General features: G+C 41.6%; 1 protein-coding gene across 1 annotated transcript in view; it reads left to right on the plus strand.

Annotated features, from left to right (window-relative positions):
• The first annotated feature begins 42 nt into the window (after positions 1–42).
• IRF2 (interferon regulatory factor 2) overlaps positions 43–17,197 on the plus strand; it is a 37,869-nt gene continuing 20,714 nt past the window's right edge. The window contains exons 1-3 of the mRNA XM_005415534.2: positions 43–197; positions 15,878–16,007; positions 16,948–17,055. Coding sequence (XP_005415591.1) covers positions 16,969–17,055 — 87 coding nt within the window. The 5' untranslated portion in view covers positions 43–197; positions 15,878–16,007; positions 16,948–16,968. The remainder of the gene's footprint in view (positions 198–15,877; positions 16,008–16,947; positions 17,056–17,197) is intronic.

Here is a 17,197-nt window from a genome sequence, read left to right on the forward strand (position 1 = left end):
GGCGGCCTCGGCAGGCGCTGTCCTGCCCCACGCTAGCCAGCAGAGCCCTGCGCTGCCGTCTAACCCCAGAGGGAAGTTAGGAACAAGGATTTCCTTTGTGCGCAGTACACAGGGTCAAATCTCCAGCGTCTTGCCATGGCTGGGATCGAATTTGCAAGTACCTGAAGGGTTGGATCCCTCGGCACAGATTCCCGGAGGTACTTAGGTCTTTAACTCTCGTTTTGGTTAGTGTGAGCGCCTAAGCAGCAGAGTCTGTGTCCTAACCTTAATTCTTTAGTCACAGAGCTCAGATAAAGGAATTCCGGAGTGCAGAACTTTCCTTCCGGTGAGTGTACGGTTGTAATTTATAGCCCACCTTACCGTGCTCAGGTCTTGCAGACAGCATTCTCTTGAAGGTATGAGCAGTTGTAAATTAAAACCTTCATTTCTGGAGATGAAATACAACATGTTTAATTTTACAGTTATTTTATTTAAGTCTTAACAATCTTTGCAGAATGCCTGTGTTAGTACCATAAAAATGGAGTGGAGCAGCAACATTTAAACTCACCCTACCACAGAGACAGTCACACAAAAGCAGCAGAACTGATCTCTGAGCAGATGGTCTCGGTCTGAATCGCAGTCTTTCTTTGCTGCCAGCGCCTTCAGATGCCTCAGTGTCCTTCTTAGGCCCTGTTGGTAACATGCTGCCAGGAAATTACTTCATGTGCCCCTTTCTTTTTGCTGGTAAGCCATGATGAAAGGTGTGAGAGCGCCAACTCCTTAGGCACAGTATCACTTCGTGTGGCACTCTGCAGCTCTTCAGTGGGGCACAGGCACGGCAAGGTGTCAGCCTGTGAGCCCTGTGTTACCTCCCTGAGGCTGGGGGTCCCAGCAGGTTGGCAGAGACAGGTAGAGCAGTAAGTCACTGTTATTTTTTGGCACATGTATTAGCACTGCTACCCAGTTACTTGCTGATGACAGAAGTGACAGATTTTAGGAGCTGTCAAGTTAGTCTCTAGAGAAGAGCTGCTCATCACAGGCCATGCTGTGTGGAAATGGGTAGCCAAGAGACATGAGATGTAACATGCAGACTATTGGGAAGGGAGGGTTAAAGACCCCTTCCTTCTCTGAGGAAAGGTCTTTAATGTGTGGGACCAAGTGGAGTTAGGGGCGGTTTTAATACAGAGTTGAGAGAATGATGAAGAAAAAGTGATGCGAAGATTCAAGAGAAAATAAAAATCTTTATTTGAATAAATAGAGTCTACATTAGAAGAATAGGCTTTATGTAAATAAATTTGCAGCCAGGTTATATATGCCTTGAATGAAAACATGTGCTTATACATACAGTATATATAATAATATATGTTTAAAAACCAAACAGTGGGGAAAAGCTGATGGATAAGGATTGTAGGGTTTGCCGTGACACTCTCTTTTGAAGTGGTGCATCACCTTCATGGTGTTAAAACATCTCCAGGATAGAATACTTGGAATATCGAAAACTTTGTGGATGCATGGAGACTGAGTATCTTGCACATGCATAATGTGGGAAACTTTTTGTTAAAGAGGAAATAACTGTTTGGGGAAGTAACACAGGGTCCCATGTCCTGATGTCCTAGGCCTGTGTAGGAAGAGCAGAGAGATTAGGGCTATGTGACTGCCCAACCTAGATGTTGACAATAACTGTCACATATGAAGGGAGCGTGGAGAAACTCCAAGAGTAGGAAATATGATTGTCAATGAGGGGCCTCAGTTGCACCCGTGTAGATTATGTCATGGCCCAACATGAAATTTGCCCAGGTGCCAAAAAACCCTACTTTCTGGGTGTAGCTTGTACAGATACACTGGTGGAAACAACTCTGGACAAGGTACTGGCCAGCAAGAATTAAATTTAGAATTTTGCATTCAAAATCCCAGCAAATTCTGACGTGACTCTGGTCATAATGCCCATAAAATCAATGTTGTTTCAGGAGCTGCAAAGGCAAGGGTTGTTGTGGCAGTGTTTACTCTTCCAAAGTAGTTCTTCATATAGCGAGGAAAGAAGTTAATCAAATGGTGAGAGGCAGCCAAAAGTGTAAAATTGTTTCAAGTGGCATGTAATTCTTCAAAGACACTAATAGTAAAGGCTCAAAGCAATTGTGTGTCAGCTGTCAAAAATACCAAAAAAGCTGAGCTGGCTGACAAGCAAGCTAAAGCAGCTCAGTACAAGTAAAAAGACCTCTTTCAAATGTTAAGATTTTTTCTTCAAATGGGAAAGGTGGAAAAGAACATAACAAATGTGCCAAACGCAGTTTGGTAAGCCAAAGAGTCATGCAGCTAAAGGCATGAGAACAATTAGAATATACTCTTTGCAGCACATCAAACCCGGGAAGCTTGCTGATAAGTTATCCATGTGTAGAAGGAGTGCCCAAGGAAGATAAAGTCATTGGAAGAGTGAAACAAATTCTCTGACCCTTGCTTCACCAAGAAAGAGAGTAAAGAGATTCTTTTGCGAGAGGCTTTCTCTCTTTTCAAAGGAGTGAACGTGTCGAGGAGCTCTCCAAAGTCAAGTGTCGGTGAGAGAGGGTGTGAGAACAAACCACTGGGAAGGATGAAGCAGAAGGCAGGAGGTGATACTTGTTGCAGAGTTTTGAAACAACCGAAATGGAAAGTTGCTGAAATGTTGCCTCTTGCGTGTAACTCCTTGTGTAGGCCTGCTTTGGTGCTCCAGAAATAGAATGTAACAAATGAGCTGCCCCTTTTTCAGGGTTTCTGTGGAGACTCAGAACTCGGGGATGAGCATTTTTGTTTGGCTTGTTGGTTGCCAAGGGTTAGTGAATGGGACTAGTGAACATGGGTATAAATGTGAAACAGTGACAAAGACTAGGCCTGGCTTTTGTTGCCAGGGAGTTGAGTGTCATGACTCTTCTGGCGTCCTCTGAAGATGTTGCTGAGCTGCTGTCTGATTGATGCAGTCCTCACTAAAGCAGGGCCAGTTTCAAGGTAGGATCAGTTTGCTTTGGGCTGTGTAGTCATGGCCAGTTTGCTCAGTGAAAAGGATTGTACTCCTCACCCCAAGTCTGCCCAGGGCCTGTGCGAATCAAGGGATGGAGGAAGGGATAGGTGGGAATGTGACAAGTTTGCTGGTTGTATTAACTCATTTGGAGCATGAAAATCCCAAAGGCTGAACCACAAAGTCTGCAGAAAAATCTTGTTTTGAAAGTGTGGGTGTAAGTTTGCAGATGAAGTTCAGTACAGACCAATTTCAGTGTAAGACACGTGGAAGGGATTGCAATCCCAATTTTCTGTACACAAAAATGAAGCATGAGCTGACTTTCTACTCAGGAAGAAAAATATACAGCTTGTATAATCCAATGAAAAGATAAGCTCTGTGCCAAGATGTGGCTAGTAAAGGACAGGACAGGTTAGGAATTATTAGGAAGGAGTTAAAAAAAGAAATAAAAAGCACCATCATGCCACTACAGATCCGTGTTGCTCCCCTCTCCTGATTCAGAAAGTAGTGAAATTTGCTGAGCTACAGAGGAGGATGTCAAAGATGGTGAAGGGTAGGAATGAGCTTTTGTGAAAGAGCAAGTAGCTTGGAAAAGAAGTGACTGAAGGGACCGTGGGGATATTCTTTAAAATCATTAGCGTCATGAAGAAAGTGAAGAGGCAAGATAAATGAGACCCAAATAAAACAATTGGGAGGCAACTTCAAAAAAACAGATGCTTGTCCTGCAATATGTAAATTGTGGTGCTCACAGCCACTGCGTGTTTGACAGGAGTTTACTTGGGTTCACGAGTGATTAGTCAGTCTTTTGGAGAGAAACTTGATGTGCAACTTAGCAGTCAGGACAGCTCAGTATCAAATTTTGGGCACTGTCTGCTGACAGAGAATTACTGCAGATGCTGATCAAGAATCATTGCTGAAAACTGCTAGTAGAAATTTCCACTGAGAAGCATAAGCTACCGTCCATTTGCAGATAGCAGAGACAAGCAAGGCCGTTTATTGCCCTTTGTTATGTGAAACTTGTGGCATAAGATTTTACCAAACTTCCAGGGAAAAAATAGCCTATGATGATCCTGCTTAATGTGGGCTTGCTACCCTAGCCCTTGTTAACCTGACATCAGTTACAGTCAGGTGAAGTGTATCCTGTATGCATTCAACACTGCATTGGAGCGGTAGCCCTGCAAAATTCCTCTGACATTTGCAGGATTAGAACCTCAGCTTGTATTTTGTGCATCATGTATTAAAAGTCATGGTCCATTTCTAGGTAAAGATACAACAGTAATCACGTGTAACTCTTGCTTATCTTTGTGTCTCATTTGTAAAGATTGTTCTTTTGAAACCTGATTCTTCAAAGGCCTGCAATGATTGTGATATTGAGGGCATAAACCATGAGACAGTGTTTACAGGGGTTTTATTGTAGCTAGTGCTGCTACAAACTGTGATTAGTGCAAAACATTTTCTGGTTTGTCCTTTGAGATCTCAAGTGCAAAACAAAAGAATAAGTAAGCTTAAAAGATTCTGGATACAGTGAATGAGAGGAACAGATTTGTTAAGGTGCATACTCCTCATGTATGAATAGCATTATGCAAAATATTATTCAGTTTAATTAAATAAGTTCCTCTTGGGGTTTTTTGGTTTTGTTTTGGTTTCATTTTTTTCAGAAGTTTTATTGGAATGTATGAAGATTCTTCTTTATATTGACTACGTGTAAACTCTTGTGTTAAGATTAAAATAGCCACTAAAAAAAACTGAAACCAACAATTAACAGTTAGTGGAATGGAATCCATGAGAACAGTTTAGAGTTGAATATCAGCCTATGTGTATGTAAATATATTTATATACAGATGTACATATCTACGTATCTACATCTGTATAAAATTAAGAGTTTGTATATAGCATAAATAATACAATGTACTGCACATACTTCTTATAAATAAACTGTGAAAATGTTTTAAAATTTGCTCTTACAGTTAGTGCTGGATATGTTTGCAATTTCTTGGAAGCTCATGTAAAATTTCTGGTTTTTTGAATGGCCCAGAGAAGAAAGAAAGAAGTGGTAAGCAGTACAGTAATGTTTGATTTCTTAATTTGTGTTATATTGCAAGCCCAGCTTTCTGTATGCCGGAAATCTTCTGATCCCTTTGTTTGCTTGGGAGCAGATTGCATTAAATCAAGTACAGCAGTCTTTAGGACAAAGCAAACATTTTATCTTGTTGCACCTTGGACACACATCCAGGAGCAAATCTGCCTGCATGTGGCATATGGTTTCACCCCAGGTGCAGAATTTAAATTTTAACTCTTAAGTTATTTTAACAGTCAATTGTTGCTATATAGGTTGCTATCTTTCAAGATAAGCTTGGAAGTAATAATTTTCATATTCCTGTCTATTAAAGAGGAGGGCAGATTTCTGTTTGATGGTTTTTCAGCTAACATTGGCAGGCTTGGTTTGTAGCTCCCAGCATATTTCTGGTGTTAGGAATGGCATTAAGGTGTGTCAAAACTGGTTAAATTTGTCCTTTGTTCTAAACTGCACGTGACAGTGGATGTTGTCCAACCATTTCCCTTTTGCTGTAAAATTATTTTAGGTACTTTTAAAAGACTTAGATACTTAAGATTAATGCAGCACAAAAGAAGGAAGGGTTGCTTACGCATTTGGTTTTGAAATGTGTGACCTGTGATTAAGTTCTGCTTTCTCATACATATGGAGGGATATATGTGACTTGAAGGGCCTGATAAGTGCACAGAAGACAAAGCCTGGACTGTGATATTTCTATTGATATTGCATGTTGCTTGACAGCATTCCAGGCAAGCCTCTTACAGCTTTATCTAAGCAAGACACTGCCTTTGTTGGTTAATAAATTAAGGTAGCAATAAGTTCAGCCCTTTATGTGCATTTCGTGCATATATGTATAACCCATTTCGTGTGTGGTGTGGGCTTTTGTGCATTTGGTGTACTGGCTGCTCTTGTAAGGTGTTTTGTTGACTCCTATGTTCGGGACTTTATATGCAACTGAGACATGAATCACGTGGAAAATAGTGAAGTATTGAATTTAATTGGATGAGGCATATAAATTTGTAAAATCAAAACTAAACAACTCTACCCCAAAACACTTTCTAAAATTGTGACAGCATCTTAAAAAGTTTATCTAAGGTAAAAATAATTCTGCAATAAGAAAACAGGCAGGAAAGGAGAGCAATGTTTTTAAATTACTGAGAGCTTGCCTGCAGCATTTGAAATCCCAACAGTGTTACATGAAAAAGATGAAAGCAAAACTTGAGGATAAAATTGAAACCAAATATAAACAAAAGTGAAACCGACTCCGTTGGTTTTCATTTCCCAGTTGGCAAAAATGAAATAAGCACAGACCAAAGAAGCATGAGAGCTTGAAAAATTAATTCAGTTTTACCATTTATTTGATCTGTCATCTAAATTAGACTGCTGCATGGCAGCACTCCCTTAGCAAACTACACAATAGAGGGTAGGGGCTGCACTCCTGGTTTATCCAGGTACCACTTCTCACAGCCAGAGGTCTGGGCAAAGGCCCTGCAATATGGGAAGTGGTGTCTTCTTCAGTCACAGAAGTGCTGTTTTGAAATCTGTGGCAAATATGTACATGGAGTACAGTGGAAGTGATGACATCCAGGACGATGAAATGGAGTCAGAAACTCAGCTGGCCAGAGTACTCAAGCTTTAGTCTTGTTGAGATTTGAGTTGCTAATAAAATTTGGTATAAAATACATGGTTGGCTTTTTTTTTTTGTTTTTTTTTTAATTTCATCTTTGGGGTCATCCACTTAGACTGGGGCCAGATCAACGGTAACCAAAAGATGTAATCCAGTATCAGTTTTGCTGATGGTATGAAATGACTGTGAATGGTTTCACTCAATTTCCACAGATCAGTCAACAGCTAGAATGTACTTTGTGACATTGAGAACTACCTGGTGAATTAGTCAAAAGATGGACAAACATTGGATGGCTGTGTAATCTCAAATACATTAATTTGAGATTTCATTTCTCCTTCTCCTATTTAGATTTGAGATTTCATTTCCCCTTCTCCTATTTAGAGATGTGTGCTCCTGGGTATTGAAAAAAGGTTGGGTGTTGACGAGAAGCTTGGACAATCTCTGCTCTGCTAATGCTGTGCTGGGATGAAATGAAAAACTTTATTTCCAGAGGTCCAATTCTCACACATTTGAACACATTGCATTCAAGCATATAAAAATGAAATTTTTTGGATGCCAGAACAATTCTGAGATTTGAGATTGATGAGAGAATACGAAGAAGTCTAACTTTGTTTAGTTTAATAATATTTATGCAGCTTAGATGAGAAATGAAGATGAGTTGAGTTGCCTCACTCTAGCTCAGTAGTATTTTAGGAAAATTCCAAGATAGAAATAGCTGCTGCAGATCACAAAGTGAGGCTAATTGCTGTTGGTCTGCGGTCAACACAAAACCTTTAAATTAAAAGCATATTTTGTAACCAATGCTATTAACTATTCATATCCTGTGTGTCCTGTGGCATAGGAAAGAGTAGCACTTCTAGAAAAAGGAATATTAGATCATGTCATTTCAACAAGCATAAGTACAAGCATTTAATACTTAGTACACTTTAAGTGCACTTCTTTCAGTTGTGTGTACAAGAGAAAGATATTTCTTTCTTAAATTCTTCAGTGTCCAGCAGAATCTCTGTAATAACTAATTCAAATTGTTTTTTGTGCTGAACACATCTGTGTCTTTCATGGTGCTATTTTTGTAACTGTAAATAAGTTCATGTGACAGACATGTTTCCAGCTCACAGTGGGTGATTCAGAGGATCCCAACCTCCAAGTATGTGCCTGCCATGATCTGTCTGTAAAGAAAGTGTCTAAGTAATCATAAGAATATTTTTTACAAATCTGAAATAGTGTATACTTTTCTTGAATACCTTTTCTTAGAAGTATAGGAGAAATTGCTTTACTGAAAGGGCTGCTTTTGCTTCTCTCAGTGAAATTAGGCACAGGTAGTTTATGCCTTTTGCTGCTGGATCTGGGTGCTGTGCTAACAATTACAACTTTGAGTAGCAAAGGTGTAGTTGTGGGTTAGCTATTAACTTCAGTGGTAGAAACTGCCCTTGCCCAGACAATAAAATGAAAGCTTTAAGCAAATATTAAATCACACTTTAGTGTAGCGTGCAAATAGTTCTTGCTGTGTGTTGCAGAACAGTATGTTATACAAACAAAGGTAGCTGTGGGAAACAAGCCCAGTCTAAGCAAGGTGGATTATATCAGGTGCAGGTCATGGCCAGTGAATGTGAAAACTTTTCCTTGAACACATTTCTCAGTGTTTGCTGTCAGGAATAATTTTTCTCTGCATCCATGACTGCCTCTAAAATATCATTGACTTCTTGCAATCCTGTCTGAGCCTCACAAGTCATCAGTGTGGGAACAATGAGATTAAGCACTTTTCTTTTACAATGGCTCTTTTCTTATGTATAGCACCCTTTAAAGCACTCACCCTGTACTTAGGCAAAGGAATTTTAGGCAGGACACTGAGATAAAGACTGCCCAAGCTTTAAAAGGGACTCTCACAGTTTAAGTTCTGATCCTGCAGGTATGTGCATGCATAATTTCCCACTGCTTTCAGAGGGATCCAAGTAGTAAAAGTGCTTGTTAAGAGTTTTAGGGATGTGTCCTGTAAACCTAGTCATGGAGCTCATGAGAATGCAGGGGTCTAACAGAACCATGCCATCGAGTTGCATCAGTGAAGTGATTGTTTATAATTGTTTGAGCTTTAATAGCCTTCTAGTTTTCACCTTGGTGGAAAATTCTTTATGAATCAGGTGTCAAATGCTGAGTTTTCCTGGCAGCTTTAAAGAACACACAGAGTTTGGCTTCCATGGATTCCAAATGACACAGCTAAGCAGCAGCAGCAATTACCTGTGGGTATTCAGAAGTGGATTTGGATGTGAGTGCTTAATTCCAGAATAAAATTGATTATTTTGAGGATAACTGCTTCCCAATGCAATGACTTAATTACTCCCTGACAACCATGAAAATAAATCTCTTATTGTAAACAAGCCCCTCCCAAACTTGTCTGAGTGAAGTACAGGAAAGTCACCACCTCTCTTTTAGGCAGTGATTGAGAGAAAAATATTTAGAAATCCCAGATACTGAGGACAAATCACGGTCAGTCGTCAGATGTAACACAAAGCTTAAGAAAACAAATCAGATACTGCACTGATTATAAATAATCGATTTATGGCTGCTTTTGAGACTCCTGGAGGAGGTGGCAAGATGTGTTGTCGTCCTCATGCCAGTAGATTCTGGCATCTCCTATCTTCACTCCCTGCAAAACCTGAGAAAAAAAAATGAAAGAAACCCCCAAGAAACAAAGTATTCTTGTAAAGCTGAAACTAAAGCAATCATTTTGTATTGTCACCAGACTAGCAGACATCCATGCTTGTGCAGATGAGCATTGTGGCAAGGATACTGTGGAGATGATCTTTAGCAATCTGTTAAAAGCCTGGCCCAAATTCCCAGCTGATGTAGGTTGCTGCAATGCCAGAGAAGTGGATGTGCTCCACCACAGATATTGTGTTCTTCAAGTGTTGTGATAGAGCCATCACAAGAGAAATTTCATTGTGGGTATTGAGAGGCTGAAGACTTGCTTCATCATGGCTAAGTCCAGAAGCAAAAAAAGAGCAGCCTTCTGGGTTTATTGTATTAAAATAAGATGGATTTTCTTCAGTGAACTTCCAGTCTGCAAATCCAAGGGCTAACTTTAATGAAGCCTGAGATCACTGCAAAATAACAACTCGTGTCTTTGCTGCTGAGGGAGAATAAGCTCTGCATGGAAACCGAAGGAAAGAGAGTGTTTTGATGTGTAACGTCTGAATCCCAGCCAGGGCATGTTAACACCCTTTGGGTGGAACAGAAATGCTATAGGGCTGATGAAACACACTCCATATACAGTATGAGTTCTCACAGTACATTTTCCTGGGTGTGTTTAACATGCAGTCTGTAATGCTGATTTCAGTACATGTTTAAGTTACTTTTGCCTTTGTTTTCTTTGGTTTTTGTTTTGTTTTCAGGGAAAGACGGGTTGGTTGTTTTTTGCCCTCTGTTGCTTGAGGATAAAAGGGCTTTTCTTCCTTCTACTTTGTGTGTCGTTCTTGGGTACAGCAGCAGGAGAGGAGAGCATGCTGAATGCTTCCCTCCTCCATCTGCCTTGCGCTGAGGTGGGCACAACCTGGACACTGCATTGCAGGGCCTTGGAAGGTTGGGTAGCTGTTGCTAGCATGAATCTGTCATGGAGCAGCTTGATTTCCCAGGTTTTTCACCCCACAAAGTTTTCCCCTTAGCAGCTATAGTCCTGTTGTAGCCCTGTCACGTTTTGTTTGGGAATCTAGGGAAGCAGGTGAAGTATTGCCTGGAGGTTGCCTGTACAGGTTCTTCTTAATGCCCAGGCATGCCTTACACCACTCTGCCCAGGACCTGTGCTCTTCCAACCAGCCTGCTCTCCAATTCTTGGCTTTCTGGCCTTTCTTGATGAAGTTACCTCCTTCCTGCAGGCACCAGATAAATAAGGTACCACCTTTCCTGGCTGCAGTGAACTCTTTCTTGGTGAAGGACAGGAAGGACATAGTCTTTTCTGCTGCCACCAAAACATTAGGAAAAGCAGGAAAGATATTGCTATGGCTACAATGTGGATCAAGGTGTTACAGCCAACGCAGGAGCTGGGTCTGTGGAACAGACTGGCCATGGTGAATAGTGTAACAGAGCTCACAGCAAGAGGTACTTAGTGAGAAACAAATCTGCCAGTGACATCTCCCCCATCCCTCCCTGTTCATCAGGGTATCACTGACAGAATAATGGTGAAGAAAAAAGAGGCACCATTACACGCAGTTAGAAGACCAGAGAGCGTAGGTTTTGCTTTCTAACTAGCTATGAGTCCAGAAAGTCTATTACTGGCTTTTGTGGATTTTCTTGCTTCGTTTCTAAGTGAGGATTTCACTTTGAATCTGTAACCCTTGTTCCTCTAAGAATGGCAATGCCCACTTTTCCTCATTTACTACTCTTTAATGAAGTGTTTTGCCGTTGGTTCCAAAAACAGATGTAGGATAATTTGGGATTATCAGAAAGAAGGCATGTTCTGCAGCACCTGTGGTAAGATCTTCCACCTCATGGCAGATAGGAAAGGTATCAGGCAGAAGTCTTGTCTCCCCACACACTGCAGGCAGGGGGAATTCAGGTGTCTACAGTCAAAGCAGCTGAGTAAAGTGCACTTCTGTTTTCCTTTCAGTGTCAATCTCACATTTCTGAAGTATTTCTGGGCAGATGAGTCTAACAGGTTTTTTTTACCTGAGAGAAGGCTCTATCCCTCTGATGAGTTTGGCTTCTCAGCAGGGCTTCTCTCAGAATACAGATGGTGGAATATTTGAAAGTGGTATTCACAGCAGAATAGCTGAAAAAGGTGGTCATATTGCAAAATCCTATATGAAAGCAGAGTTCAGTCTGTGACCAAAGAGCAGAATTTTGCTCCAAGTACTGTTCTTTAAAAAAAGATCATGTTTCCGTGTGTGCTGGAACAGTCTTGGCAGAGACACAAATACAGAACCCAGTTCTCTGAATCCTAAATTTAGCATATGGTCTCATTTCAGCATATCTCTTTGGTCACATGGGATGATTGATGCTTTTCTTAACTGCATCAGCCTTAGTAAACAAAGGGAATAGTTTAAAAGTTTATCAGCAAAGCACAAGTAAAGATAACTTCTCAAAAAAAAATAATATTGTCCATTCTGTATTCGTAGAGAAAAGATAAATTGATACCATGCAATATTCTGCACATATCCTCTGAGGAACAGATGTTTTTCCACAGCTTTGAGCAGAGGCTGTGATCTGCTTCACAAATGTGCCTCCAAGATCTTGTCCCACCTTAACTTTTCACAGCCATTAATAATATTTCCATATACTGGCAAATCTTTTAACTGGGTACTTTGTGATAGGGAAGGAAGAGCTGCTTTTCCAGAGGTTTTTTGGTTTTGGGGTTTTTTTGGTTCCATAGGAATATATTTTTAAGAAAGTACCCACATATACAGAGTAGCTTGTGGTTTTGGGATAACCTTTGTGCCTTTTCAGTTATCCAGATGCTACCAGAGTGAAACTGAAGGAAAAAGAACATCGTGTACTGCTCAGATGTAATGCCTGCCATGCCATTGCTTTCACTTTCTGTCTACAGCTGCTGTAATTCCAGTGAAGAGCTCTTCATTCTCAAAGGTTACACTTTCTGTATCGAAGGAGTGTTATCTCTGTGAAGGAAAAAACAAGTCAGACTTACTAGAATGTCCTTGCCGTGAGTAGGGAGGGACTACAAGCTCTTTATCAAGCATTATGGAGTGAAAATATGTGTATATGCATATTGCAACCAGTTTATACCTTGTTGGGGAGTAGCCTTCACCGTGGTCTTGAAGTTTCGTGTTGCAAAAAATAGGCTGAACTGACCACAGGACTAGCATGAATAGTGCAGTAATTAAAGCTTCAAAGAAGATCAGAATAATCCCTCCATAAACTGTGGTGGCAGCCAATACATGGGCCATGCTTCTTGTGTGGGAATGGCTCTTCACAGGCTCCCAGTGGGCTCCCCCTCAATGCAAATCCCAGTGAGCTGGGGCTGATGTCTTGCCCACTTGCCACTGGTTTGGGAATAATTTTATTGATGTCTTCATGTCCATCGATATATTTAATCTCCCGCCTCTGAAACAGCAAAAGCCCCTGACTGTGGTCCCCTCTACTATTAAGACAAGTGGTTAAAATAGAGCAAGAAAAGAGAAATTAATTTCTGGAGCTACCAGTCTTAATACATTTGTAGGAGGCCTAATTAAAAATACTGATTTTTGAAGACTGGCTGTCTTACTAAGAATGCCTTACTAAGAATTGTAGGGTGATATCCCTGCAGGTAGTCCTACTTACAGTGCTTAAATGAGCTCCTCTTTTCAGATAGGGTGAAAAAAAGCTTTCTGAGGTCCCATCTGCAGTTGACTGTGTTTCTTGGTGATTAGTCTTCCTTTCCTCCACCATGAGAAACCAGAAGAAAAAACAAACAGGAATTTTTTTCAACATAATGCCAGAAAGACTTCAGGTTTGGGTCTCTGGGAATATTAATAATTTTCCTGTGAAGCCTGCAAAGTTCCTGGACTTCTTCAGGAACCTGACAATGTGAAGAGTAGCATTAGCATGCAGCAAAACTGGGATGGGACTGAAGGGTGATGGAGTGATGGAGTACAAGGTGCTTCTTTGCCACTGGAGGAGCTGGTGCTGCACCTCCCATCTGCTCCTTTCTTCCTCCCAGCCGGCTCTGCTCCTCTCCCTGGCTCCATCCATGGTCTCTGTGGTGTGGAGGAGGATGGTGTCAAGTGACCCAAGGCAGGCATTAAGCCATTTCTCTCCTGATTAACCAGAGGGTGGAGGTTCAGGCAGCCAAAAGTAACTGGGCTTCTGGAGAGGTTTGCTTTGGCCAGCAGATGGGTACCCACAGCTCAGGAGATCATGGCAGCAGTGAAGCCAGTGGGACCTGGATGCCTTGGCAGCTCTGAAAATATTGTTAGGCACGCACTTGCCCCAGGTACAAAATATTCCAACAGCTGTATGTAGCTTCTTCTAAGTGTGAATGTGCAGGGGAAGTGCAACATCGAGGCTGACCAGGAGTGGGAGATAGGTGGGTAAGTGCTTCTAGTTTTACAGCCAGCTCCAGATTATAAATGTTGATGTTTTGTTGTCCTTAAAAGGATTAACTGTTTTTACTTTTTTTCTTTCAGCTGGGTAAACACTGGAGAGAGGCTGGCAGGATCTTGGCATACCTGCTGTTTTGTAGGGCTTACCTTAGTTTCTGACTTTGTAAGTTTGTTTAATAAGTGATATATTCTGATGGATGGTGAAGCTGGCGTGGTGTTAGGCAATAGCCCCTGAAACTTTACATGTATTTGTTGCCTATTTTGGAGCATTTCAAATATCTTTACAAACTGGAATGATTCTTAAAGTCAGGTGATTTAATCTGTACTCCCTGATGGACGGATTCCAGATCCTCCCACCTGGAGTCAGTGAAATAAGGCTTCAAGTGCACCCAGTAATGCCATTTATGGACAGACAGGAGCTACTTTTAAGGCACTGCAGGTGCTGATGTTCCTTTCTGAACAAATAAATCATGCATTTGACAGCCCTGGATGGAGATAAGGCACCTTCATTTCCCACAGGCAATTACTCCTTAGAGTTGACTTGGTATTTTCATCAAAAGAATCTTGTTAACATGCAACTGATAAAAACCTTGCTACATTTTAGCACCATTGTGGTCATTGCTGTCCTAAGGCAGATAGGTCTGGGAATGTCTTCTGGAGACATCCAGCTTTATTTTCAGCAGCATGTGCTCTAAGCGGAGCATGGGTTAGGGATTGTGTTTTGATGAGCAGAAGCACAGCTGTCCTTGCTCCTTTGTGAAGAACATAACTCCAGAAGATTCTTGCTGTTCCCTCCAGCTGAACATCATTGTAGGATTATTTTTACCTGGGTTTGAATTTACTTTCAAATGAACAGGTTTTGGGAGCCACTCCTCTCTTCTCACAAGCCAAACTTCTCCCCTGATTACCTTGGATTAATTTGTCTTGGTGTGGGTGATGGATGGGAAGGTGTGTGTTGACAGCTGCAGTTGCTAATCCCAGAGGAATCCCAGGGTGACAAAAAGGAGATGAGCACCTCTCAGCAGCATCTACAGGGGAGCAGCTGGGGAAGCCCCCAGGGATGTGGGAGGGAGAAGACAGGTTGGCTCAACTCTGCCATTTTGGGAAAGACTGGCTTTCTTGTAGTAGCGATTGTTGGCAGCTTTCTCATTTCCTGAGATGTATTGCTTTTGTACAAAGGCAGCTTCTGTTTCTTCCATGTTACCTCTCCCAAGTGGGATTCATTGCTGCTGCTTTCAAGATTACTGTTTTGCCTTCTGTCTAAGTTGTTCATTCAGATGGGCTTGAAATTTGTCTTAGGGGCTCATTACCCAGAAGACGAGTCCGACTGCTAAATGGGAACATTCATATTGAGTGTTGAACCTCATAGCAGTGTTTCCAGGAATTGTCTCAAAGTGCATGCATACTCAAAGACACCTTACAAAGAAATGCATCTGTTGTAGATAATTGTTTCTTCCTTGTCAGACAAATAAAAATTTGCTCATGTTTTTAGTACATTGCCGTTTGCATTTTTCAGCTTTGACTCAAACTATAGTAGGGGAAGTTGGTAGAGATCTCCTGTGCACATTCTGCAGCCTGGATGAGGATTGTTGGTTCCAAGGGGAGGGGGGTGCAGCGGCATGGCTGGCTGTTTGCCACCAGTCTGGGGGCTAAAAAAGTTGAACCCACATCACCCTTGCCCAGGAAACAGCTTCCCTCGTACACAAAGAGGGGATATGCACAAGGGCTTGTCTGCTGTTGGATTCCCAGGGCTGGCTGTTTTTTCATATCTGAAGTGAACCTGCAAGGGAGCTGAGCAGTTACAGCCGTTTTCTGAGCTATTTTAGAAATTTGTAGTTTACTGCAAGAGGCTGCAGCTGAAGCACAAGTGACCAGCTCCACAGAGTAGTAAACAAAATACTAAGACGTTTGCTGAGAGATTAGTGTGAGCATGGCTGCTGGTCAATTCTCTGAACACATCAAAGAACCTTATTGTTACATTCAGATTTTAATTCCTTATTAGTTTCAAGGAAATACATGTCCTCAGAGCAATGAGAGGAAACTTTGAACGTTTTTCTTCCTCTTGTGCTGGGTGTGGACTTGGTACTGCCTAATTGTTAGTCTGTCCCATGCCTGTACTCCCATAGGAAGCGAGAACAAACCCATTTACATTTGTGCCATTCCTGTGTGCTTTCAAATTTTTCTTTCTCTTTTTTATTTTTAAGATCAAAGGTGACAAGAATAGTGGAGCAGAGAAGTTACGAATGATGCAGAGAACACAGATGTGAAGAGCAAAAGAGAGAGGAGCGAGCTGAGCCCAGTGCTGAGGGGGCAAGGAGAAGCAGCAGCCTAAATGCAAGTACTTGAATGTGGAAATGATGGGTTCCAGGGTGCTTAACAGGCATTTAATGTGGTACTTTAATCTGCACCTGGTGCCAGTTGGTTAATGTTTTTAAAATTTTCTGCCTCAGGTTCAAGACTTTGGACTCTTATGTCAATAATTTACAGCTCTAAACAGGGAAGTGGCATTGAGGTCATGTGTGCATGTGTGAGAGAGGGAGAGAGACCGAAAAGGAAGTCAGTTTGAGTCTTAACTGGATAATAAAAGGTGGCATAGTGTAGTTGAGGGGTATGTGAAGAACTCACTTCATAGCTGAACAGCATTGAAATGTAAAATAACAGCCAAAAACTCAGTGAGTGGATTGATCCACTCACTGAAAAAGCTGGAGGGAGGGGGTCAAACTACTCAGCTAGAATCAAAGTGGTCTGCTAAATTGCTGTGATGTAAAATGTACCTTTATCAATTCCGGTCAAGTTCATGGGACTGAAACTGCAATTTGAAAGCCCTTTCATTAGCAGAAGCATCATTTTAGCTAGTACAATGATGCCTTCTGCATGTGTTATTTTTTTTTGTTACATATTTTTTTCCTTGGCAAAATAAGGTCTTCTGCAAATGCAGGTATGTGGACTGAAAAGAGGTGTCTCCAAGAGGGTGTTTTTCTTTGTGACTTCTGGTATCCCACCTGTATCAGCAGACAAACTTTTGCTGATATCCTATGTCATCTTCAGATGAAGGCTTTCCTAATACAAGTGTACCAGAAGAATATTTTCTGCCATAAAGAAGACTGCATCTCAGTTGCTTTTAGGGGAGGCTCACACACAGAGCTAAAATAATGTTTATATTTACCATCGTTCAGTGCCTGCGAAGCTGTAATAACTGTAGTGTGCAGAGGAGGGGGAGCTGCCTGGGAGCTCTGCCTGGCAAACAAGTAACCTTGTCCCTTGCTCCCTGCAGCTCCTTCCCAGGTGGGTGACAATGCCGGTCGAAAGGATGCGGATGCGGCCCTGGCTGGAAGAACAAATCAACTCCAACAGAATACCGGGGCTGAAATGGCTAAATAAGGTAAGGGGGTGTGCATGCATGCGCTGAAGGAGAACTTGATAGCAGTGGCTGAGGTCTGCATAGGTAAATGAGCTCATTCCTGGTTTTCAAAGGGGTGACGGGGAGGAAGGGCAAAGCTGAATGCTTCCTGCTTAACCTGTTC

The sequence above is a fragment of the Geospiza fortis genome, unplaced genomic scaffold (assembly GCF_000277835.1).
Source record: "Geospiza fortis unplaced genomic scaffold, GeoFor_1.0 scaffold40, whole genome shotgun sequence".
Classification (NCBI taxonomy): domain Eukaryota; kingdom Metazoa; phylum Chordata; class Aves; order Passeriformes; family Thraupidae; genus Geospiza; species Geospiza fortis.